Source organism: Panthera leo, chromosome E1 (genome assembly GCF_018350215.1).
Source record: "Panthera leo isolate Ple1 chromosome E1, P.leo_Ple1_pat1.1, whole genome shotgun sequence".
NCBI classification, from domain to species: domain Eukaryota; kingdom Metazoa; phylum Chordata; class Mammalia; order Carnivora; family Felidae; genus Panthera; species Panthera leo.
The window spans coordinates 11186286-11211587 of NC_056692.1; the positions used below are offsets into that span (position 1 = coordinate 11186286).

The 25302-nt window shown below is 48.7% G+C and overlaps 1 protein-coding gene across 1 annotated transcript; it reads right to left on the reverse strand.

Annotated features, from left to right (window-relative positions):
- Positions 1-1345: 1345 nt before the first annotated feature.
- On the reverse strand, positions 1346-25224 carry GID4 (GID complex subunit 4 homolog). Its single transcript, XM_042914987.1, has 6 exons — positions 24834-25224; positions 19457-19516; positions 14279-14386; positions 6664-6765; positions 4548-4678; positions 1346-1685 (listed from the first exon to the last, which is right to left on the reverse strand). Exons 1-6 carry the CDS (start codon positions 25020-25022, stop codon positions 1622-1624), a joined length of 654 nt encoding a protein of 217 aa, XP_042770921.1. The 5' UTR covers positions 25023-25224; the 3' UTR covers positions 1346-1621.
- Between the last annotated feature and the right edge of the window lie 78 nt (positions 25225-25302).

Consider the following 25302-nt stretch of genomic DNA (forward strand, 5'->3'; position numbering starts at 1 on the left):
CTCTAAGGTTTCCCCGACATTCAGTCTCCGTAACATACAGTACATGTGTCGTCAAAAGGAAAGTCACTTGTTAAGAATAAAGCGTTTCCCTACACCGCTCATCTAGACCGAAGGGCCTTGTGTGTCCTTACACTGCCCGTGGATCTGCAGCTTGCAGCTGGTTGTGCTCCCGTGGGCTGTAGCTTTCTGTCTTGTGTTCTGAGTGAGTCTTGTAAACCGCCAGCAAACGCGATGCCCCCCAAAGCCCGGCCTGTCTCTGCGGTCTACCACTGATGCCAACCTATTAAGCTTTTTAAACATTAAAAAACAACAACAAAAAACAAAAAAACAACTCCCCCCCCCCCACCCACCCCAAACCACACCCCACCCCAACCCCACACCCCCACACACACTTTGGCACGTGAGCCTTGAGTTCTTCGAGCGTGTTCGCGTTCCCGCCCCTCCCCCACCCCAACATTTTAGAGTTGCTGTTTTAGGAGAATGACGGCCCCTTCTGCTTGACGGAAAAGGTCGCCACGAAGCACTGCTGTTCTGAGTAGCAAAAGGAGGAGGTACAAATGCTAAACTGGCCCCAAAAAACAGCTCTCAAGTTTAGCACTAGAATTTATGCAATGCTGCAAAACTTTTGTACCAGGATGACTAGTTTTAAACTGCTGGTTGATTAAATATACATTTACATATAGATATAGGTATAAAAATTACTAAGTCAACATTTGCTGTTTTCAATGTGAAAACGATAAAAATGTAATTCTGAATAATTGTGCATTTGCCATAGGGTCCTTGTTAAAGGGACCATAAAAATAATTTTGTAATAAAAAAACTCTTTTTTTTTTTTCTTTTTTCTTTTTTTTTTAAGTTTAGTATTGCCCTCAAGTTCAAAAGTTTGGAGCAAACGTGCTGAGTAAGCAGGACTGGAATCCGTTCCTGCCAGGGATCTGGAAGCCTGAAATTTAGTGATCCCCGATGGCAGGCCCAGAGAACCTGGCAGCCACTGACTAGCTTAGCGTGACCGCTGCAGGGCTGGGCAGTGCCAGCGGACCCCGTTAAGCAATCGGCCTCCGCCTCACGTTTCACTGGCGGGTGCTGCTGGTCACCGATTCCCTGCGCAGAGCTCTGGGGGGGGGGGGGGGGGGGGGGGGGGGGGGAGGGGGCGGCACACGTGTGCTGGGGCTCTGCCTTCTCTTGAGCTACCGGACTGAGCAACTGGGGGTGGGGGGCGCAGGGCTGGGGCCTGGGCCGAGACCACTGAGCACCAAGGCTGAGGGTGACTGGGGGGCTGACCTTCTGCTCGGCTGGAGGTGGGGACGGAGGAAGGAATGGGCCTTTCAGTGATACAGAAGTTAGCTGTGCAGGAAGGAAAAGTGCATTTAAGGTAGCTTACAACAGATTAAGACCAAACTGCCGCAGAGAGGGAGGAAGCACAGAGAACACTCCCTCCACCTGCCGTTGGTTGGCCATGCTCCTTGGATTCTGTGGGTTAACATTCATGCTTTCTGATGCGAGTCTGCTCGTGAAGAAACAGGAACACACGTTCTCCTGGTTCTGGCAGGTACACGATTTTCTTGGCAGAGTTCTTTTTTTGCCAAGTTCAGTTTTATTTGGTTCCTGCTCTGAACCGCTGTCACCGGAACTCGTAGATGGGTGCGCTGTGTTCGGGAACGTGAGTTAGATTGAGTGACTGATACCTGCAATGTGGGAAAAGAGAGAAACGGGAGGCAGTCTGAGCATCCTGAAAACCAAACAAAGGATGTCCAAAACTCCCTCCCTGCCACCGGAGCGCCTGACGGGCCACTTTCTCGGACCGGAACGCAAATTCATCTCAGATCTCGTCAGCTGAACCAACTCTGGTTTTATTTGTTTCTTCGGTTAATCCTCCCGAATGGGGGTAAGAGGAGCTGTTTTTAGGCCTTTCCCTTTTGCTCTGACCATGAAGCAACCATGGTACGTCTTGTAAAAGGAGAGGCGGAGTACGCTGTGGGAGAGATGCAGACCGAGGCCCCCCCCGGGCCTCATCCTCACCTGCCATGCTGCCCGGCCTCCCACGGCCAGCACCTCAGCTCCCCCGTGTGTCAGGCTGGAGCACCCTCGGGACTTCGCGGGTAACACAGGCACACCCCACTTCTCATGCAATGCAAACAGGCCATGGAAGAGAGAACTTCCTCGCTAACCGTAAATCTTATTTGACCCTTTGGCTTCATTTTCTCGCCTCCCTACACACGGCTATTAGACTTTGAGAACATCAGAGCCCTGATGTGTATGTTTCTGCCCCGTCGGCAGGCTGCTCCGAAGAGCTAAGCAGATGAAAGGGAAACGGCGGCCTGGACAATCCACACAAGGGGATGATAACCCCCAGGCACAATCCGAGCTGATGGGGTAGACGTCAGCTCTCCTCTTACTTGTTTCACAGAGGAGTGAGGAGGAGCACAGGAACAAGCAGTTTATTTCTCAACAACAGCAAAAAACAAAACAAAACAAAAAAAATCAAGAAAAGATGATGCGTTAGCCATCGGAATATGTGAATCAAAACCACACGACGCCTGCAGATGCCGTACGCGCTAGGAGAGCTGTAATTGTAAAGACATCATAACAAGCGTTGGGAATGATGTGGAGAAACTGGAGCCCTCGGGCCCTGGTGGGAATGTACCAGGGTGCGGCTGCTCTGGAAAACAGGGAGGTGGTTCCTTAAAAAGTTACAGAATTCCCATATGACCCGGCAATTCCACTCTTAGTATCTGCCCAAAGGAACTGGAAGCCGGGACTCGGATGCTTACACACCCTCACTCACGACAGCATTATTCACAACAGGCAAAAGGTGAAGACGACCCAAGTGCCCAGCAACTGATGAACAGAGAAGGAAAATGTGGTACAGTGGTCCCCCCCGCCTTATCTGTGGGGGATACGCTCAGGTACCCCAGCGGATGCCGAAAACCGTGGATGGTACCGAGCCCGGTACGTATGGTATGGTTTTTCCTGCACATACATACCCGTGACAGAGCACAACTTATAAATTAGGCACCGTAGGGGTTAGCAACAATGACTAGTCAGCAAATAGAACAACTGTAACAATCTACTGCGATAAAAGTTATGGGAACGTGGGCTCTCTCTCAAAATGCCTTATTGTACCGTGAGGATGGGAGATGACGAAATGGGGGCGGGAGGAGACGAAACACGGAGTGACAGAGGCGCTGTGACGGGCTGTTAGGCTACCACTGACCTTCTGACACTGCCAGGAGGACGATCGTCTGCTTCTGGGCTACAGCTGACCGCGGGTAACCGAAACCCCGGAAAGCAAAACCGCAGATAAGGAGGGGCTACTGTGGATCCAGACCATGGAAAGTTATTCAGCAACAAAAATGGGGAGTGCTGACACCTGCTGTAACGAGGCTGAAGCTTCAAAGGCCAGACACAAAGGCCACATAGTGTATGGTCCCATTTATATAAAATATCCAGAACGGGCACATCTACGCAGCGAGAAAGTAGATTAGTGGTTGCCTAGGGCCAGGAGGGGATGGGGAGTCGGGCTGATGGTCAAGGGGTTACGAGGGTTTCTCCCTGTGGCGATGAGAATGTTTTAAAATTGACTGCAGTCATGGCTGCATAGACCACTGACCTGTACAGCTTCAATGAGCAAACCAAATAGTGTGTGAATTATCTCAATAAAGCTGTCATTTAAAACAGGATATAACATGTTTTGAAAACTCATTTGAAAACTGAACAACTACTGAAACCCTAAGAGTTGTGGCTCTCAGAGGTGCTGAGACTGCACTGAGCCACGGGCACGTATTTGCAGCCATCACTGTGCTGCCACTGAACAAAGAATTTGAGTCAAGCTGGGGTGGCATCACTTACAAGTCGCCGAAGTGTGAAAAATTTGGAAGGGCGTGAGGGGTCTCTACATTCAGAGAGGAAACCAGGTATTTTATGATATGGTTCCTTCTTCAGGTACAGCCAGGTGCTTTGAGAAGCAGCGAGGAGGCAGGAGACTCCCCCCAAGAGGTGGCAAAAGCTAGCACCTGAGGTGGCAAAAGCTAGCACCTGAGGTGGCATTCAGTCCTTCACCTCAGGTGAGACACAGGGCAGGACACCAGCTCCACGGGGGGACCCTAGGTCACCAGACCGAGATCAAGTGCATGTGGGGCCAGCATCTGAGGAATGTGACCACAAAATCGAAAAGGCTGCTGGCAGCAAAATTCACCCCAGCAAAATTCATAGTTGGATTTTACATTTTAGTTACTGATGAAATTTGGGAGGAAATACAAGAGCAGCGAGATTGGGAGAAACGTTGCTGATAACACAGAACTGCTTGAAAGCTGTCAGCAATGCGTTCCTTTATCTACACTTCACTTTCATCTTGTTTCCTCTGCTCCGTGTAGAGGGACGGGAGCCCCTACACCAGCAACTGAGGTCGCTTGGAGAGGCCCTCTGCATGCAGACAGAGCATGAAAGCTATGCAGAGACAGGGGAGAGGTCTTCTTTTGGTTGGGCAAGCCAAGGGAGAGCCAGGGGGACAGCAGCAAGCCGCCCCCTGCGCCTCTGGGGTTCCTTACCATTCTGAACTCCTATGGTAATAGTAGCCCTCTATGGAGGCTGCCGACTTCTGGAAGCAGATGTAATAGAACCCAGCAAAGGAAGCACCGCTGATGTCTTTGATCGTGTGGTCTGGGACCAGGAACTGTTCCTGCACACAGACGGAGGAGGTTAGTAACCGACGGTGTGGCCCGGCCACCTCTGGCGTTCCTCGTTAGCCTCCAGGTGCTTCTAAGGTTCCACTGTCACACGGCCTTGCCCAGACTTGCTGGACAATGGCCAACATGTGCATTTCAACCCAACCTGCCAATAGCATTCGTGTGTTGCTCGAGTATTCTCGATGCTAACACAGGAGCCTGTGTCTTGAGCTCACTGAGATCAGCAGTGAGGAGAAGGTCCTATGGTCTACATATCTCGTAAGTGAATCGATACCTACCTACCTTTCAGAGCCCGCAGACAGAACCACCCAGGGAGAGAAATTCTCTGCTCCACCCCAGGAACTGGTGCTAGGTTCCTGATCACCTCTAGAACAGCAAGTCACTTCACTCTGAAGGTGAATCACACCCCATAACACCCCATAACACCCCCTGAAAAAGCTCTACGCCTCGGCGACAGCCATCAGAACAGCACCTTGGGAAGAGGCAAGCTTGTTATCTCTGGCTAGAGCCAAGCTGAAAGGACCTACTGTCCCAGTAAGATGAAGTCGGTGGCCCCAAGGCCCCAGGAGGTCTCCTGAAGGCCCACAGTGAGTCACCCTGAGAAGTTCTTTTTTTTAAGTTTATTCTGAAAGAGAGAGTGGGGGAGGGGAAGAGAGCGAGGGAGAGAGAGAATCCCAATCAGGCTCTGCACTGGCCGTGCACAGCCCGATGTGGGGCATGAACTCACAAACCTCGAGATCATGACCTGAGCCAAAATCAAGCCACCCAGGTGCTCAACTCTTTTTTTTTTTTTTTTTCCAAAACACTCTCATCTTTTCCTTTCCTAAACCTCTGAATGGTAATTTTTAAAATTAATTTTAAAATAAGAACTTCGGAGGATACTTCTTCCAACATGTTATTTCACTGGCACACTTCCCACTAGATGGCGAGCTTGCAAGGGCAGGACCCCGCTCTGACTCTCCACGCCTGGCAAGCGTCCACTCAGAAAGTGATGATCCCCCCCCCCCAAAAAAAAATTAGCTATACAAGCTAAAGATTGGGAATCACTGGGGCGCCTGGGTGGCTCAGTCGGTTAAGCGACCGACTTTGGCTGAGGTCATGATCTCATGGTCCATGAGTTCGAGCCCTATGTCGGGCTCTGTGTTGACAGCTCAGAGCCTGGAGCCTGCTTCGGATTCTGCGTCTCACTCTCTCTCTGCCCCTTCCCCGCTCGCTCGCGTGCTCTCTCTCTCTCTCTCAAAAATAAATACTAAAAAAAAAAAAAAAAAAAAAAAAAAAGATTGGGAATGATTGGCTTTTCGAAAAGCTGGCAAGATTTCAAGGTAAAACGGCTTTTCCCCGCAGATTGGGGACCAGGGGTTGGAAGCGGGTGTCCGTTCACACAGTGATTTCACAAACTGGCTTCATGATTGTGCTATCCTGGAGCTGGAACACAGTAAATACCATGCTATCAAAACAGGGAACACAAAAGCCTTGTCAGCCCCAAAGCCAATCTATCGAGTCCAGCCAGATGCAGTTCTCTGAGGGCTGGTGAGTGGAAAACCCAAATTCCATTCCTGGTCCCTCATTTCCTGAGCTGGAGGGAACCAGACAAGCTGAGACAGCACCGAGCCTTCAGCAAGGACGTGGTGAGGGAGCGGTCCCTTAAGGGGGTGTCGCAGCCTGTGGCTGAGAACCGGAGGTGATGGGTGACTGACTTTGGTTCTCCCCTGAATCCACAGGACACTTGGGAGGACTCCACGTGGACGGTCAAAGGTACCGAGGGGGACCACCCCCTAGCCACGAATTCGTCAGCTGACCACCAAACAGTTTAACCAAAGAGAAACCATCTGGGAGGGCAGCAGTCTGCCAGAGTGGCCTGGAGCTGTGCCCGCTTTCCGTGAGCGTTAAAGGCACCGCATGAGGACAGGGCAGATGGGGCGGTGGGTCCAACGCAGGCACTGGCACAGCCAGAAGACCGCCTGGGGTGGGGCCTTACCTTCCACCTCATGAAGACATAATCTCCATTCTTCAGCTCTTCATAATCAAAGTCATCTGAATTAAATGATTTTGCATACTGATAAAAAGCCAGAAACTTGCCCTGAAAGCAAAAGACACAGCATGAGAACTGATCTACGGAGGGAGAGGCTGGTGTCAGAACGACCCTTCTGTGTCCGGCGGCGACTGCCTTTGCAAACGCGTGCCAGTTGCTGGAGGTGGCCTGACCAGAGCAGCAAAGGCCGAGGCCTGGAAGGGGAGCCCAAGGTCCCCACCAAGGACCTCAGAGCTGGACTCCAGCTGAGTCATCATGGGGCTACGCCTGCCTAGTTCATGTTGTCTGAGGAAAGGCTCCGGGTTGGGAATGGATGCTATTCTGGGGGGCCCGTTCTCAGGACACCTTTGCACAAAGCCAGGAATGACCAGTGACATCTCTGTAAGGGAGTCAACAGTAGCAACAGAATCATGCAGAACAACTGAGAGCCAGCATGTCTCACCGAAGGGGGAGAGAGGGCTTACTACAGTGGGGTCCTCTGACAGAGTAGAGTGGCTTGGGGCCAGCTAGTGAAGAAGAAACAGGAAGTGGGTAATATACGATTAATTTCTTTTAAAAAACGAGACCAGATGGACTTCAAGATGTATACAAAGCGGTTATCATCAAGGCAGTATGGGACTGGCACAAACACAGACACGCAGATCAAAGGAACAGAATAGAGAACCCAGAAATGGACCCACAAACGTATGGCCAACTCATCTTTGACAAAGCAGGAAAGAATATCCAATGGAACAAAGACAGTCTCTTCAGCAAGTGTTGCTGGGAAAACTGGAAAGTGACATGCAGGAGAATGAACCTGGACCACCATACACAAAAATAAACTCAAAATGGATGAAAGACCTAAACGTAAGACAGGAAGCCATCAAAATCCTCAAGGAGAAAGCAGGCAAAAACCTCTCTGATCTTGGCCGCAGCAACTTCTTACTCAACACGTCTCCGGAAGCAAGGGAAACAAAAGCAAAAATGAACTATTGGGACCTCATCAAAATAAAAAGCACAGCGAAGGAAACAATCAGCAAAACTAAAAGGCAACCGACGAATGGGAGAAGATATTCGCAAATGACATTACCAGATAAAGGGTTAACTCAACACCCAAAAAACAAATAACCCAGCAAAGAAATGGGCAAAAGACATGAACAGACACTTCTCCAAAGACATCCAGATGGCCAACCGACACACGAAAAAATGCTCAAAATCACTCATCATCAGGAAAATACAAATGAAAACCACAATGAGATACCACCTCACACCTATAAGAATGGCTAACATTAACAACTCAGGCAACAACAGATGTTGGCGAGGATGCAGAGAAAGAGGATCTCTTTTGCACTGCTGGTGGGAATGCAAACTGGTGTAGCCACGCTGGAAAACAGTACGGAGGTTCCTCAAAAATTTAAAAACAGAACTACTCTATGACCCAGCAACTGCACTACTAGGCATTTATCCAAGGGATACAGGTGTGCTGTTTCGAAGGGACACATGCACCCCAATGTTTACAGCAGCACTATCAACGACAGCCAAAGTATAGAAAGAGCCCAAATGTCCGTTTATGGATGAATGGATAAAGAAGATGTGGTATGTATATACAATGGAGTATTACTGGGCAATCAGAAAGAATGAAATCTTGCCATTTGCAACTAGATGGAACTAGAGTATTACGCTAAGTGAAATTAGAGAAAAACAAATAATATGACTTCACTCATATGAGGGCTATAAGATACAAAACAGACGAACGTAAGGAAAGGGAAGCAAAAATAATATGAAAACAGGGAGGGGGACAAAACAGAAGAGACTCTTAAATATGGAGAACAAGCAGCGGGTTACTGGAGCGGTTGTGCGAGGGGGGATGGGCTCAATGGGGAAGGGGCACTAAGGCATCTACTCCTGAAATCATTGTTGCACTATATGCTAACTTGGATGTAAATTTAAAAAATAAATTAAATATATTTAAAAAAAAAAAAGGGACACCAGAAATAGATTACAAAATTGTGTCTCATGATCCTATTTTTATTTAAAAAAAAAAAGAGGTCAATACTTGTTTTAGCTTCGGTATTATTATTATAGATGATTTTTTTTTCCTTTTGTTTTTCTACTTATTCAAACGCTTAAAAACAAGCATGCGATAATTTTATAAGAATTACACCTTAAATAAAATCTAAGATACAGAATTATTAACCCATAGAATTTGTCACACATGTATTTCTATCCTCAGTAGATTGAGTTTATGGAATCTGGACTTTATGGTACCACCATGATACCAACTTTATTATCATTCAGAAAAACCTGAGCATGAAATAATACAGTGCCTCTGAATCTAGTTTACAGGGAGTCCAGTTTTATTTTATTTTTTTTTTATGTTTATTTAGAAAAAGAGAGAGAGCCGGAGCATGAGAGGAGAGGGGGAGGGAGGGAGGGAGACCTAGAGTCTGAAGCAGGCTCCAGGCTCTGAGCTGTCAGCACAGAGCCTGATGCGGGGCTTGTACTCATGAACCACAAGATCATGACCTGAGCCGAAGTCAGATGCTTAACTGACTGAGCCAGCCGGGTGCCCTGGCAGTCCTGGTTTTATTGCACTTCACTTTATTGCTGTTTGCAGATGTTGCATTTTTTTTTTTTTTACAAACTGCCAGGGTTCCTGGCAACCCTGATCGAGCAAGGCTATTGGTGCCATTTTCCCAACAGCATTTGTGTCTCTGTGTCACATTTTGGTGATTCTTGCAATATTTGAAGCTTTTTCATTACTATTTTATTTGTTATGGCGATCTGTGATCAGTGATCTTTTTTTTTTTTTAACGTTTATTTATTTTTGAGACAGAGAGAGAGAGCATGAATGGGGGAGGGTCAGAGAAAGAGGGAGACACAGAATCTGAAACAGGCTCCAGGCTCTGAACTGTCAGCACAGAGCCTGACGCTGGGCTCGAACTCACGGACCGCAAGATCACGACCTGGGCCGAAGTCGGACGCTTAACCGACTGAGCCACCCAGGCGCCCCACAGAGATCTTTGATATTACTATTTCAATTGTTTGGGGGCCCATATAAGGCAGCAAACTTAACTGATAAATGTTGTGTGTGTTCTGACTGCTCCACTCACTGGCTGTTCCCCCATCCGTCTCCCTCTCCTCAGGCCTCCCTCTTCCCTGAGACGTAACAATACTGAAATGAGGCCGATTAAAAAGCCTGCGATGGCCTCGAAGTGTTCCAGGGAAAGGAAGAGTTGCACGTGTCTCACTTGAAATCAAAAGCTAGAAACAATTAAGCTTAGTTGAGGAAGGCATGTCGAAATCCAAGAGAGGCTGAAAGCTTGGCCCCTTGCACCAAACAGCCGTGTTGTAAATGCAAAGGAAAAGTTCTTGAAGGAAAGGAAAAGTTCACTCCAGTGAACATATGGATGATAAGAAAGCGAAACAGCCTTATTACTTGTCTGTTTATCTTTAAATGTTTATTTATTTTGAGAGGAGAGAGAGAGAGTGCACAAACAGGGGAAGGGCAGAGAGAGGGCGAGAGAATCCCAAGCAGGCTCCATGCAGAGCCCGTTGCAGGGCTCGATCTCATGAACCATGAGATCATGACCTGAGCTGAAGTCAGGAGTCAGGAGCTTAACCAACAGAGCCACCCAGGCGCCCCCTCAAAACTGCCTTATTACTAATGTGCAGAAAGGGTTAATGGTCTGGATAGAAGGTCAAACCGGTCCCAATGTTCCCTGAAGTCAAAGCCTAATCCAGAGCAAGGCTGATTCTTCTCAATTCTGTAAAGGTTGAGAGAGGTGAGGAAGTGCAGAAGGAGAGTCTGAAGCTAGCGGGGGTTGGTTTGGGAGGTTTAAGGAAAGAAGTCATCTCCGTAACATAAACGTGAGAGGTGAAATATCAAGTGTTGATGCAGACGCTGCGGCAGGTTATCCAGAAGATCGAGCTAAGATAACTCATGATGATGGCCACACTCAATGAAACAGCCTTCTATTGGGTGAAGACGCCATCTAGGGTTTTCATGGCCAGAGAGGAGAAGTCAATGCCTGGCTTCGAAGCTTCATAGGACAGGCTGACTCTCTTGCTAGGGGCTAATTCAGTGGGTGACCTGAAGTTGAAGCCAATGTTCACTTACCATTCTGAAAATCCTCAGGCCCTTAAAATTTTATGCAAAATCTACTCTGCCTGTGCTCTATTAATAGAAAAAAGCCTGGATGAGAGCACATCTGTTTACAACATGGTTTACTGAATATTTAAAGCCCACCGTTAAGACCTACTGCTCAGAAAAAAAGATTCCTGCTTACTGACAATGCGCCTGGTCACCCAAGCGCTCTGGGGGAGACGTACCGTGAGATTAACGTTGTTTTCATGCCTGCCAACACAACACCCGTTCTGCAGTCCATGGGTCAAGGGGCAGTTTTAACTTTCAAGTGTTCTTATTTAAGAAGTATAGTTCCTAAGACTATAGCTGCCATAGATAGTGATCTCTCTGATGGATGTGGGCAAAGTAGACTGAAGACCTTCTGGAAAGGGTTCACCATTCTAGGTGCCATCAAGAACATTTGTGATTTAAAAAAAAAAAAAAAAAAGAAAGAACATTTGTGATTCACGGGAAGAGGTCAAACAATCAAATATCAATGGGAGTTTGGAAGAAGCTGATTCCAACTCTATAGATGACTTTGAGGGATTCAAGACTCCAGTGGAGGCAGACGGGGCAGAGATGACAAGACAGCCAGGGTCAGAAGTGGAGCCTGAACGCGTGACCGATGGCTGCAACCACGGGATGAAACGTGAACGAATGAGGAGTTGCTTCTGATGGGTGAGCAAAGGAAGTGGTTTCCTGAGATAAGATCTACTCCTGGTGAAGATGCCATGAAGATTGTTGAAATGACAACAAAGGATTTAGAATATCACGTGACTTCAGTTGATAGAGCCGCAGCAGGGTTTGCGAGGACTGACTCCAGTTTTGAAAGAAGTTCTACTGAGGGTCAGATGCTATCAAACAGCATCCCGCACTGCAGAGAGATTGTTTGTGAAAGGAAGAGTCGGCCAATCGATGAGGCACACTTCACTGTTCTCTTATTTTAAGAAATTGCTACAGCCATCCGACCTCTGGCAACCATCACCCTCATGAGTCAGCAGCCATCAACATCAGGTGAGACCCTCCACCAGTGGGGCGCCTGGGTGGCTCAGTTGGTTAGGCATCTGACTCTTGATTTCAGTTCAGGTCACGACCTCACCATTCGTAAGACTGAGCCCTACATCAGGTTTGGCTCTAGCAGCGTGGAGCCTGCTTGGGATGCTTCTTGCGTCTCTCTCTGTCCCTTCCCTCCCCCACACTCTCTCTCAAAATAAATAAACGAAAAAAAAAAAAAAAGACCCTCTACCAGCAAGATTGGGACTTGCTGAAAGCTCAGAGGATGGTTAGCATTTTTTAGTAATAAAATACTTTATTTATTTATTTTTTAATTGAAAAAAATTTTTTTTTCATGTTTTTATTTATTTTTGGGACAGAGAGAGACAGAGCATGAGCAGGGGAGGGGCAGAGAAAGAGAGGGAGACACAGAATCTGAAGCAGGCTCCAGGCTCCGAGCTGTCAACACAGAGCCTGACGCGGGGCTCGAACTCACGAACTGTGAGATCATGACCTGAGCCGAAGTCGGACGCTCAACCGACTGAGCCACCCAGGCGCCCCAGTAATAAAGTACTTTAAAATTAAGGTATGTACATTGCTTTAGACACAATGCTATCGCATACTTAACAGAGTACAGTGTAGCATAAAGGTAAGTTTTACATGCACTGGGAAACCAACAAAATTCATTTGACTTGCTTTATGGCAATGTTTGCTTTGTTGCAGTGTTCCGGAATGGACCCTGCAATACCTCTGAGGCAGGCCTGCATCAGGTGCTGCAAATCCCTGACAGACAGAGGTGCAGTACAGAGCTCCAGGAGCCCCACATGGGCATCGGGGACTCCTGCATGGGCTGGGAGAGTTACGGGAGACTCTGAGTCGTGCACAGGTCACCAGACTGCTGGGTGAAGAAGAGCCCTTAGGCCCAGCTCCTGGTCCTCCCCCATCGAGCATGCTGGGAAGGACCCAGGGAGGCCTTCTTAGACGCTCTTTCACTTAAAATATTTCAATTTAACCTAACAGAGGTAGGAACAGATATTTCCCAGTATTCTAATGGAAGTCTGGAAAATTAAGAGTTGCTTTCTATGTATTTAATTCGTAGCCAACCTAACTTAAAACTGACTTTTCATAGAGTCTCAAAAGACCTTGCTTTTTTGCAGAACCAATTTGAGCTGGAAAACAAAGCAGGATGGGAGACAGGCTGTCATTCGGTACAAGAAAGATCGGGAAGATCGTTCTCACGGGGACTGTCTGGGAGAGGAAGGAGCCACCTCGTGAGGGGTCGAGCCGTGCAGGAAGGGCCGGCCTTGGGCAGGGTGGGGTCAGACGGCACCGAGGAGCCCTCCACCACTTTCTGATGCCCGCACGACCGTGTGCCTCTCGGGCTCCCCAACTGAGTATTTTTTTTTTCAAGTGTATTTAAGAGAAAAAGAGAGAGCGAGCAAGCAGGGGAGGCGCAGGGAGAGAGGGAGAGGGAGAGAGAATCCCAAGCAGGCTCCGAGCTGCCAGCGCACAGCCCAACACGGGGCTCCAACTCATGAACCATGAGGTCATGACCAGAGCCAAAATCCAGAGTCGGACACTTCACTGACTGAGCCACCGAGTGATCCCCCGACTGAGAATCCCCAGAGACTTGGCTCTCGTTCATTCTCTAGTATTACAGTATTCTCTAGTACCCTCTAGAGTATTATGCAGTATTACGCAGTATTCTACAGTATTCTCTAGTATCACGCAAATGACTGACTTTCAGTTCTATTTGCTACAATAGTCAAAACATGTAGCTCACCAAAAAATGGTTTTAAAAGCTTAAATTTAACTGAAACTCAACATTTGAGAGATGTTCCTTTCCTATCTCAAGTAGGAAACATTAACAAGCAAAGCAGCTAATCTATAGTGATGTTAACCCAGACGAGGGTCTGCGGTCGGGAGTTTTCTCCAAGGAGTATCGTGCCAGAATCAGGAGACACTTGAAGAGCCGGGTGTGAGTGGCAGTGGGAAGCACGAAGAGTTCTAGAATCTTCATTACTGACACAAGAATTTCTGGTGGGTGTAGAGGGTGAGCACATTGGACTTCCCTAGTGTTAAACCAAAATTCATCATCGCCCTGGTCAGCTAAACCGGAAGGCTATTTTGACAGGTAGAGAAATGGATTTTTGAAGACACAACAACTTGTGTGAAAGCCAATGAAAAGACTTGAGGGCAGTGACGATGAGTTGTCTCCAAGTGCTCCCTACTGGTGATCTAGAACACACTCCACTTTTGACACCGAAAAGCAGGGGCACTGGCATTTCCGGTGACATCCTGATGGTACTTCAGCTGAGCCTGGGTGTGTCCGTCAGGAGCTGGGGTGAGAAGCCCAGTGGACAGGTGAGCAGGATGGGGCACAGTGATAAGACCCCGAGAGCTAAGTCTCTTGGCTTCCCGGCAGCGCGTGGGCAGCCCAGAGTGGACCCAACACCTACTCACCCAGTGTTTCCGATCAACGTCTTCGTCTGCGTCCCACTTCCGCGTTAAGAAAGGGTGTTTTTTGCTGATTATTTCTCCTTCGAAGAAGGTCGTGAGAGTTGGATACTCCTATGGTAAAAACCCAAATACCAAAACAAGATGTTGAACAGCAGTTTTAACCTTTCCCAAAGGAAAAATCAACCTTGCTCTTTAACTTCTTCCTAGGACTTTGAAAAAATGGTCTCACTGGCTAAGCAACAACCCAGAGTTAGGTCCAGAGATTTGCCGATGGCTGTGGAGTCAGCTTGAATTGGAGGTGCCCACAAAGTCTCTTGGACGTTATGAACTTTGCCAGAAGCAGAGAACCCTTCCCTGACTTCGTTTGTTATGTACTAATCACTCGAAAAGAACCTGAACAAGTAAATTCTGAGTATTCTAGGATACAAAGCAGATGGTAACTAAGTTGACTTTACTTTCCAAGAAAAACACCCCAGGAGGCTCCACAATCACAGCATTTACAGCTCAGTCTCCCTGACGCCATGCCCACTGGTTCTCAAACTAGCTCAGTCATTTGTCTCCTGTGCCCGTCCGGGGAGTGGGTTTTTTGTGGGTTTTTTTTTTTTTTTTTTTTGGTTGTCATTGTGGTTGTTTTGTGTTCTTTTTTTAAAGAATACCTTGATATGTTAGAGTAACATTTAATTTTATCATATGAACTAAGGCAATTTATACTAGGGAAAATATACATAAATCACGTCTGCAATGGAAAATCACAACAACAGGAAAAAAAACCCCACAAAAACGGGAAAAAATAAGCTGTCATCCTAATTGGGTGCTTAGAATGCTCTTGTCAATTTTATTTGCTATTTGTTCATCTGCTAAGAAGAAGGCACCAAAGATTCTGAAAAATACTAATGGAAGAAAAAGTTAACAATTTAATAAGTCCACCATTTCTCTGCATTTGTAAAACCCAATCAACTGACTGACCAACTAGCCAACCCTTCAGCCCAGCCTGCCAGCCTCTGGTGCTTCTTGGAAGCACGGTAATGGTGGTCAGTGGCCTGGCAAACCATGGGTTACAGTCTTAATGTCCTTGGGACTAGAGGTCCCACTTTCTTCTTCAGATACTATGTATGCCCCCCTTATTCTGCATCAAACATCTACGTGTGTTTAAAATCAATCTGTTCTGGGGCGCCTGGGTGGCTCAGCCAGTTAAATGTCTGACTTCGGCTCAGGTCATGATCTCGCGGTTCATGAGTTTGAGCCCCGCACCAAGCTCACTGTGGTCGGCGTGGAGCCCACTTTGGATCCTCTGTCTTCCTCCCCCTCTCTTTCTCTCTCTCTCTGTCTCTCTCTCTTTGCCCATTCCCAGCTCATCCTCTCCCTCTCTCAAAAATAAATATTAAAAAAATTTTTATATAATAAATAAAATAAAATAAAATAAAATAAAATAAAATAAAATAAAATAAAATAAATCTGTTCCGATGGCTTTGCTACTTCTCTTGGCTTGGCCTGCCATGATGTAGCTGGGGACGTCGCTAAGAGATAGCAGCTCCCAGGAAACAGTATGGCCGCCCGCCCGCACAAGAGCAGACTGAAGGGGCCTGCTTCACTACCCACCACCGAGGCTGGCGGCTGTCTTCACAGTGAACTCTGAGATACATAACGCCCCCACCCCCCACCAAACCTCGACCCTTTACCCCCGACACGGTGGCCGGGTTCCTCGTTCAGGTATTTATATATACGGAGTGAAGAAATTAAAGAGATTTCCTAAATGGGAACCTGATTTTAAAGGTATAGATAAATTATCCTCATCTGTTTTAGGAAGAACTGCTAAGGGAGAAACTTCTGTATCGGTACCTGACTTGAGATTTTAAATTATTTTATTTTAATGTTTCTTCTTTGTTGAGAGACAAAGAGAGACAGAGCGTGAGCGGGGTAGGGGCGGAAAGAGGGAGACACAGAATCCGAAGCAGGCTCCAGGCTCTGAGCTGTCAGCACAGAGCCCGACGCAGGGCTGGAACCCACAAATCGTGAGATTATGACCTCAGCCGGAGTCGGACGCCTAACCACCTACGCCATCCAGGCTTGAGATTTTAAATGAAAAGCTATACATATTGATTTTCTGAGGTTTTAACTTTGTTTAGCTTCCACAAGAGAGAAAAGAAGGAAATGATAAATGGGCCCTCTTACAATACAAAGAAAATACTTATGGTTCAAATAGAAAGTCTTCCTAGTGAGCTGATTCTGCACTGACGTCTCTCCAAAAATATCTCAGGCAGTGGATAAGGGTGACTGCAAGGTACCCCCGAACTCTGAGAATTAAAATAAAATAAATACTGCCTAATGAGTGCGAGTCAATATGTACAGAAGTTACCAAAACCACGAACTACCTCTCAGGGCAGGACCGGGAAATTTAAGCACTTGACTACAGCCAAAGTGGCGGTAACGTATAAACTCAAAGGAAAAACTCTGTCTGCGGGAAGGTCGTCAAAAAAAACGAGTCAGAGAGAAGAGACATGGCTAGCACCCCCCACTCTCACCCCCAGAACAGGCGTGGGCTTACTACAGTGGGCCTAGCAGTCGTGGCATTTAAGTCGTCCAAACCACTCCCCGCACGGTTAACAGGCCCACCAAAAACTCTCCAGTAATGGGTCTGGCTTTCCGTGTAGGCCTGCCTTCTGGGGGGATTAACACCCACTGGCTACTAAGTCAGAGAGGACTTCTGGAACGTGCATGTACCTCATTTTAGAAATGAGTAAATGAGCATTCTTGTTTATACATCAGTCCTGCTGAGTTTGATTAGCATGACCTATCTCCCTGGCCTGGCTCAGAGCAAGTCTAGCACAAGCTCAGCAGAAGCTTTCAAACCTGTCTAGTGAGTGAGTGGAGGGCCTGGCCGTGACTCTCCCAAGGCTGGGCTCCTAGGCCCTGTGCCAGCTTCTGGGCCTCCCTAGAAATGTCCCTTCTTTCTGCTGGTGGCGGGCTCAGAATTGCAAAGAAAAGGCTACCTGACGCCCATTCTTCACAATCCTGGGATTCCATTTCCACAAGGCACACGAGCTTTGTAAGAACTGTGCTCGTTCGTGAATGTGAGGCAGCCAAGAGACCAATGATCTCCAACTTAATAGTTAATTTTCCATGTGGTGTACAAGAGGAAGACTATGGCTAAAACTCAACCATTTAAATGCTTTTATGAAAATCAATTACATATTCGATATCCTAACAACTATAAATGTTAAAGCAAACAAACACGAGCAGCTGTATTTTAGAATACGGGTATAAAGTCATTCAGAGAATCCTCACCCTTTCTGGCATTTCAGTGACCGTGTCCAGTGACCACGTACTGGATTTAGAATTTCAAAGGTGAGTCCATAGTTGTACCACACCATGACTGTACTAGAAGCCAATGAACTGTACATTTTATTTTATTTTTTTTAAGTAGGCTCCATGCCCAACGTGGGACTTGAACTCACGTCCCTGAGACCAGGAGTCACATGTTCTTCTGACTGGGCCAGCCAGGCACCCCCTGCATCTTCATGGGTGACCTGTGTGGTATGTGAACTGTATGTCAGTAAAGCAACTAAAAAGGTTAAAAGAGATGGAATCCAAAGAACCCTGACGTCCTAGGAGCCTCGGAAACACAGCCGCCTCTCTCTAATTCAAGGCCACTTGAGGGCCACACCTGAGTCCACTGCGCAACCCGGCGCAGACCAGTCTGGGGGGCCATGTGCTTGTGAGGCCGCTCGTGCGCAGGCGGGAAGAACTGGCCAGGAGGATGGTCTCCTCATCCCTGTCATGAGCCTAAGTCCCCTTCTCGAACTGGCCCCAGCGAAGGGCCGAGCTAGCAGCTCCTCAGGGAGCCTGCTGCTCAAGACTCAGAGCTTCCCCCACCTTGTTAGGGTTACCTGCTCCTGATGGAAACGTCACAGAGGTTCTGTACACGGTTTGGGGATTTTTAATGCTACCTGCCATTTCCGTGCAGCTTCCTATGACCAGAGTGGCTGGTTCTAGAATCAGTGCTAACATTCCAGGTGACAGATGTTGCTGGTTTCCTTATGAAGTTAAGTGTTCGTGTTCTGTGCTCAGTGAATGCATCTGGCTGCCTGTTGTACGAGTTGGGTATACTCTATTCACTTTGTTTCCTACTACCGCAAACTCAAAGGCTAGAATCCTTCATTTTGCCTTCATTTTCTACCCCTACTAGCTTGGGTAACGTTCTAGAAGGGAGGAGTAGTTATCTTTTCATGTCAACACCAGACTTCATAGAAAAGTCTCAAACTTCCAATAGAGAAGCAGAACCGGATGGAATCAAAGAGATGGAAACAATGGTTTCAAGACAGAGGATGGTCTGTGCCTTAGTTAGCACCCCCCCATTTGTATTATACTATAGTCTAGACCTCTTACTCTTACATTCTTTCTTTCCCACTAGGATAAGCCCCTTGAGGAGACAGAGCGGGTATTTTTCATTCTTATTAAGGCCATGGCACCAGTAAAGGGCAAAGCAACAAGGTCACTCTGACCTTTCTATGGCTCTGTGGAGCATTTCTCAACACTGCTGGGCCACGGAGACAGTGAGGAGTGATCAGGCCACAGGGCTCTGCAGCCAGGTCGGGCTGGAGTCAGGCGGCCAGTCCAGCCCCCTCCTTCTTCTTCCTGTTTACTCACCAGCAGGAAAACAAAGGATGCTCTTTCTTGTTTTCTATATTCCCAGGAGTTCTGAGATGTAAAAAGTTGGTTCAAGGAAAGGAAAACAGTCTACATTTCCATAGCAGCTACTCCTGTTAGAAACTGGATGATGACTTTTTCATTGTTCCAGTGAACTAAAAGGTTTAAGGAATTCCAAAGACCTTGGCTCTGGAAGGATTAATGCTTGCCTTAGAAACCTTAAGACTTCCGACGGCAGGTGAGGAGGGTGGTAGCCATGTTCTTACCACATTTTTTTTTCCACGAAAGGATTAAAAATGAAATCAACAGTGTTGGTAACAACACGATGTATTTATAAACTTCTACAGATTTGTGACTCTGTATACTTTCCAACAGGGCACATGAAAACCACATGCTTTGAGCTCACTGTATGAGAACGACACTTAACAGGGCACTTTAATCAGGCCTCAGAGTTGACTGCTGGCCCTTCACACTCTGAGCACAAGGAGCACGCGGTCCACCTTCCAGTTCTAGTTCGTCTGAGTGAGTGCTTACCTCAGTAAGGCCTTTAATCTTCAGGTACCCACAAAGGTAAGAGTTCCCCGTGTCCACATGCTGGAAAGAAAGGACACACAGCCTCATTACAAACGGAGGAACCACTGGGAGACCAGCTGGGGCTGCTGCGGAAAACCATGTGCCCGGCTGTCAGGGGCCAGGTGGGCTGAGGGAGGCCCGGAGGTTGGTGGGCGCCTAGCACGGCCAGGGCTCACCTGCCTTTGAGACCTTTGTGAGTCCCCTCCGCCCCGCCCTGCCCCCGTGCCTGTTCAGAAGCTACCTGATCTCAGGACCCTCTCAACCTCCTTCAGCTGAGTATCTTTAGACCAAAGGGCCTTTCTGGAACAGTGGGCCCGCTCAACACGGGTCTCCGACTGGTCTAAAAAATGTACTCCTCGCCCATATTTATACTCAGCACAATCCCGCATTATTTCTTTACGAAATGGGCAGCATATCCCGGCAAGGCATCTTAGGAAGACTTCTCTGGCAAAAATTGCAGTTGTGAACCAAGACGCTGACCCCAAAATGGAAAATACTGTGAGGGGCCATGCTGCCCATTTCATATATGAATGCTTGTGTCTCCTGATGAAGAGTTAGGAGCCTAAAATAAACAGGGGTAACAGGCAACATAGATTTTGAGGTGTAGTATATACCAATTACGGGTTGCTGCGACATGGCCCGGTACCTACCCTACAACCAAATTCCTACTTTTCCATGCTGGCAGGGCCCAGATCCTGTTCTGACACCTACCCTGCCCCCACAAGACCCGATCAGCCTGACGGGTGCAAGGCAAACCCGTGCCCCTGTCCCCTTGTGAGTCATCAGTTTAGGGGTGAGTGACCCGATTGTGACCAATCAGGTATGTGTGTAAGTCTCCTGGGTGCTGCTGGGAAAGACTGGGGCTTCCAAAGAGGCTCTCTTTCTTCCCGTGACGGTGGCAGCACCTGCACGCGGTGCCCAGGGCAGCCACATAAAGACCCTGAGGGGAAACAGGCCGGGAAATGCCAAGGGGCAGCACGGAAACGTGGAAGGAAACGGGCCCCGGCATGAGCCAGTGTGGAACCAAGCCACCTCCAGGCTTCTTGTAACCTGAGATGACAGGTTCACCCCTGCTTTTAACTATTCCGAAAAGGGTATGGCTACCTACAGCTGAGTGCACCCTAAATGAGCCATTTCACCCAAATCCGGATGGACTGATCCCCAACAGGCAGATTTTCAGATTTCATGCTGGTTGGGCTCACGGACAAAGCAAACCCCCGGAATTAAAGCAAGACAAAGCACCCCGGTGCCGCAGCACGCGGAGATTTTCGTGTTAAGCGAGGTCTCATTTTAAGCAACTTGGAGAGTCTGGTGGTGTTTATCAGGTCTGGGGACTTAACGACTTCCAGTTACACCAGAAATCAAATACCAAGGCCATCTTTAAAAACTGTAATGAATGCAGTCAGCCAGATGAGGTCAGCACCAAAGCAAATGGGCTTCGATAAAGCTAAAACGCTCCCACAGTTCGGTGCTGGTGACAAAGGTATTCCATGTGAAAACCGCCCAAGCATTTAAAATATCCTCATCTCCGGGCCTCGGCGCTGGACGTCATCCAAAGTGGCTGATCTGCACTCACACGGTTCAGCAAAGAACTTTCATTAAAAGACACACAGCTCTAACCTGAGGCCTTAAATTTCACGTATGCAATTCTCACTGAATTCAATATAGTTTGGGGCTTCACAGCTGCTGGAAAGGGTATCAGGTGGCCAGGATACCTGCTAATGAGATTAAAAACTGAACTGTAAATTGGCTAACATTTTGCGTGGATTATCACGTGCCTGAGAATCAGAATTGCAGTTTGGCCTCCGTTCAACCACGGGTCTCTCCCATTCTGCCCAAATTGATCTTGGTGATGGGGGGGTGAACTCATATACACTACGACGCAGAGAACTTTCACCAAACGACGGACCAGCATCTCCATGGGAAGGATGACAAGGCAAACGTTAGGCAAGGAAGTCTGACAGCACAGCTGTGTCCAACAGCTGCTCTTTTTAATATGCTGTCACGGTGACCCTGGCCTTCACGTTACTCTTGGCTCTTGGGATGGCAGAGGAGGAACAGAGTCGTCAAAGTAACAACAGCAACAACAAAAACCTAGTCAGAATCTCACGAAGGTCTGGGGGAGCTCTTTAAACTGGAATTTCGAGGAAAGAAAGGGCTCCAAAAAAGCACAGGAAAAGATGTGCAACATCGTTAGCCAGTAAGGAGATTCCAATCAAAACCACAATGAGATAACCACCTCACACCCACTAGCATGACTACAATCAAAAAGATGACAAATAAATAGCAAGTGTTGACAAGGCTGTGGAGAAACTGGAACCCTCATCGCCCGGTGGGGGGAGTGCAAAATGACGTAGGCACTTTGGACGTCGGTCTGGCAGTTCCTTAAAATGTTAAACATAGAGTTACCATAGGACCCCGCATTCCACTCCTAGGTTTCTACCCAGGAGAAATGAGGACGCGCCTACATAAAAACTCGAAAAGGAATGTTCACGGCATCACTACTCACGAGAGCCAAAAAGTGGAAACAACCCAAATATCCATCTACTGCTCCAAGGATAAACAAAATGTTGTACGTCCGTACAATGGATTATTATGCACCCCCCCCAAATAATAAAGCACTGACATGCTATGACATGGGTGAACGCTGAAAAACATTATACTTGGTGAAAGAAGCTAGGCACAAAAGGTCACATAGTATATGACTCCGTTTAATACAAAGTGGCCAGAATAAGCAGATCTTAGGGAAAATAAAATTAGTGGCTGCCTAGAGTTGAGAAGGGGTGATGGCTAAGGGGTGGTGTTTCTTTTGGGGGTGATGGAAGTGTTCTAAAGTTGGACTGCAGAGATGCTCACCCAAGTGCGTGACTCTACTAGAAACTACTGAAATTGTACGCCTTAACTTGGGTGGACTGTATGATATGTGAATTATATCTCAATAAAGCTGTTATGAAAAAAAGCAAGCAAGCAAGCAAGCAAGCAAGCAGGAAGGAGGCTGAGGTATGAAAGGCAGAAGTATTCTAAGAAGGCTGAGTCTAAGAAACTAGTCCTGGCTGTAAAACCAGATGATGGAATAAGTCACATGCCACTGACTGTCTCAATGATGGACAAACAGGTCACCGGCCCAGAAGTAGGGCAGCATTCCTGGGCATGACCACCGCTCCCACCATCAAGACATCCTACTGGAGTGGCTTCCAGCCATCAGCCAGGTTTCCGCTCTGGGCTACCCTGAGACCAGTCACGCGCCAACTCAATCACCACGTACACTGGTTCGCGAGGAAATGGGCATCTGACAAGACTTCAGAAACAACACACCCATGACAGAAGGGGGTGGCTGCTGTAAGAACCACAGACAACTTCTCTTTGACACTTAGCTACCCTTGCCAAGTCGTCCCCTACCACCTCGGAAACCATCAAATGAAACAATGGGTGCAAATTCAAGATCATTCCAAACATGACCCACAACCAAGGATCTCACTTCCAGAATTTTATGATTTGTTGCAGAAAAAAAAAAAAAAAAAGCCTTTACTTCATAGTAAATTCTCACATTTTAAGCAGAAGGGAAGAGGGATCACCCTATCATAGATCTAATTATGGAGAACGAATGGCTCAGTCATAATAGTTTTCCAGTTATAATAAATATCATGGCTCATGATAGCAACTTAAGTTTACAGACCAAAGATACGATTAACGTGATGTTTTCCCAATCGAAAAAAGAGGAAACTGTTGATTCCCGCAAAACAGTAAGAAAAAAGAGGTTAAGGATGCCCTGCTGTTAGCAAAAATAAAATGTATCCCCATTGACTTTTGGGTGGGAGACCCACTTGCTCAGAGGAGAGGCTGTTTAAGATTTAACATTTTTAAAGAGCCAAGGGCACATAAGGAAAAGACACGGCTTACATTCTGTCCTCACGCATGGGGGCAGTAAGGTGGCACACTTAGGCCCTCAGAGCTCTTGTGAGGCCTTTCAAGGGGCCAGACGTTTGGAGGGGCTTTGGGGAACAGCCTAGGAGGTGGGGCGTCAGGCCAAGGAAAAAAGGGGGCAAAGGGAGGAGGAAAGTGGGTCCTGAGGCAGGCAGGGATAGCTATGGAGGAACAGTTTTGCAGGGAAGGGGGAGAGAAAGGAGTAATAACTACTGTTGACCTCCTCCCGCTGGGAAAAAAATATCAAGTGTGTTACCACTTGCATGAGAGGGGTGAGGTGCGGAAAAGGGCCAGAGTGGGTAAAGCTGAGCTCCAAAGCTATCAGGGGCTGGCAGCAGGTACTTAGAAATTCAGGTCAGACGGGGGGGAGGTAGAGAGACAGCAAGGAAATACTGTGTGAGAGATAATGCTGGGTGAGTTCGATTTCCCAGCACATGGGTATCAGACACCGGGAGGAAGCCCTGGCTGTGTAGATAAAAGTTAAGACCATAGAAAGAGGGTCCCCTGGAGCCAAGGAGAAGGAAGATGAAGGTAGGGGTTGGGGAGGTATGGGGAGACAGGTCAGGGAGACTGGGAGGGGACTGGAGGTGGCCAGAGAACGGAGATAGGGAGCATGAGAAGAAGCCTAGAGCAGGAGGCCTGGGGCTGCCAGCAGCTGGTTGCCTGCGCCAGTTAGAGACCGGGGGACAGTGGGGGGCCCCAGGAGGCAAGATCGTAACAGACTGGGAGGAGCTCCAGCCAGCAGCACCCAGGATGTGAGTGCCTGGTCTTGAGGGGGAACCAGAGGCGAGGAATCAGTTGTGGACTGGGGGCTCTCGGGCTCAGGGGCTAAGGGAGGGAGGATGCTCCCAGGTCTGAGGGGGCACTAGGCTCTCCCAAGGAAGAAATCCCGGGAGGAGGGCCCCAAGGTTTGAGGATCCCTGGAACTGAGGAAAGGGGAGGGGTGGAGGATTGTCTCAAGTCTGGGATAATTTGACACGGGCCCAGCCATGGCCAGGGTTCCCAGGCAGGAGAAACCAACGGAGAGTTCTTCAGGTTCTGGGAGGGACTGGAGGGAGAGCTGATCTTGGGGCGACAGGTCCTGGGGAGGAAGGACTCAGGTCTGAGGGTGGCCAGTCACAGGGGGCTTCCGGATCCCAGGCAGGCCGGTCACGGGCTTCGAGTCTGGGAGAGTGTTCAGGGTCGGCCAGGAGCTGCCCACGACAGGCTCCGGTGTGAGGGGCAGGTCAGGGTTGGGGCTTGGAAAGTGTGAGACACCAGCTGGGCAGGTCCCGGGGGTGAAGCGCCTGGTGCAGGAGGCCCGGCGGCGAGGGCCTGGTCCGCGGCTGCGGGCTCGAGGAGCCGGGGGCGGGCACGGCCAGTGAGCGCCGCGAGGAGGCCCTCGGGCCCCGGCCCGGCGCGGCCCGGCGCTCACCTGCAGCACCACCTCTACGTCGTACGAGTTCCCCTTGCTCTTCTGGTGGCCGCGGAACTTGGAGCCGCTGTAGAGCAGGCTGGTGGCCACGCCGGGCTGCTGGGTGTTGATGGGCGGCGGCGGGATGAGCGAGGCCGCGGAGGCGGCCGAGGCACCGGCCGGCGGGGGACACTCGGTGCGGACCGGCATCGCGGGGTCCCCCGGAGCCAGGGCTGGGGGGAGGGGGAGAGGAACCGCCGCCGCCGCGCGGGAGCCGAGGGGGGTGGCAGGGAGGGAGGGGCCGGGGCGCGCACGCGCAGGGTGGGGGCGGAGGGGGGACCACCCGCCCGCCGCCTGCGGACCAAGCGCTCCGGCTGCCACCGGGACCCCGGGACCTGCGAGCAGGGCCTCCCTGTCCTGAGCTGAGTCCCCCTCCCCACTTGCCCTCGCACACACACCACCCTTCCGATTGGCTCGGGCGCGCCCGGGG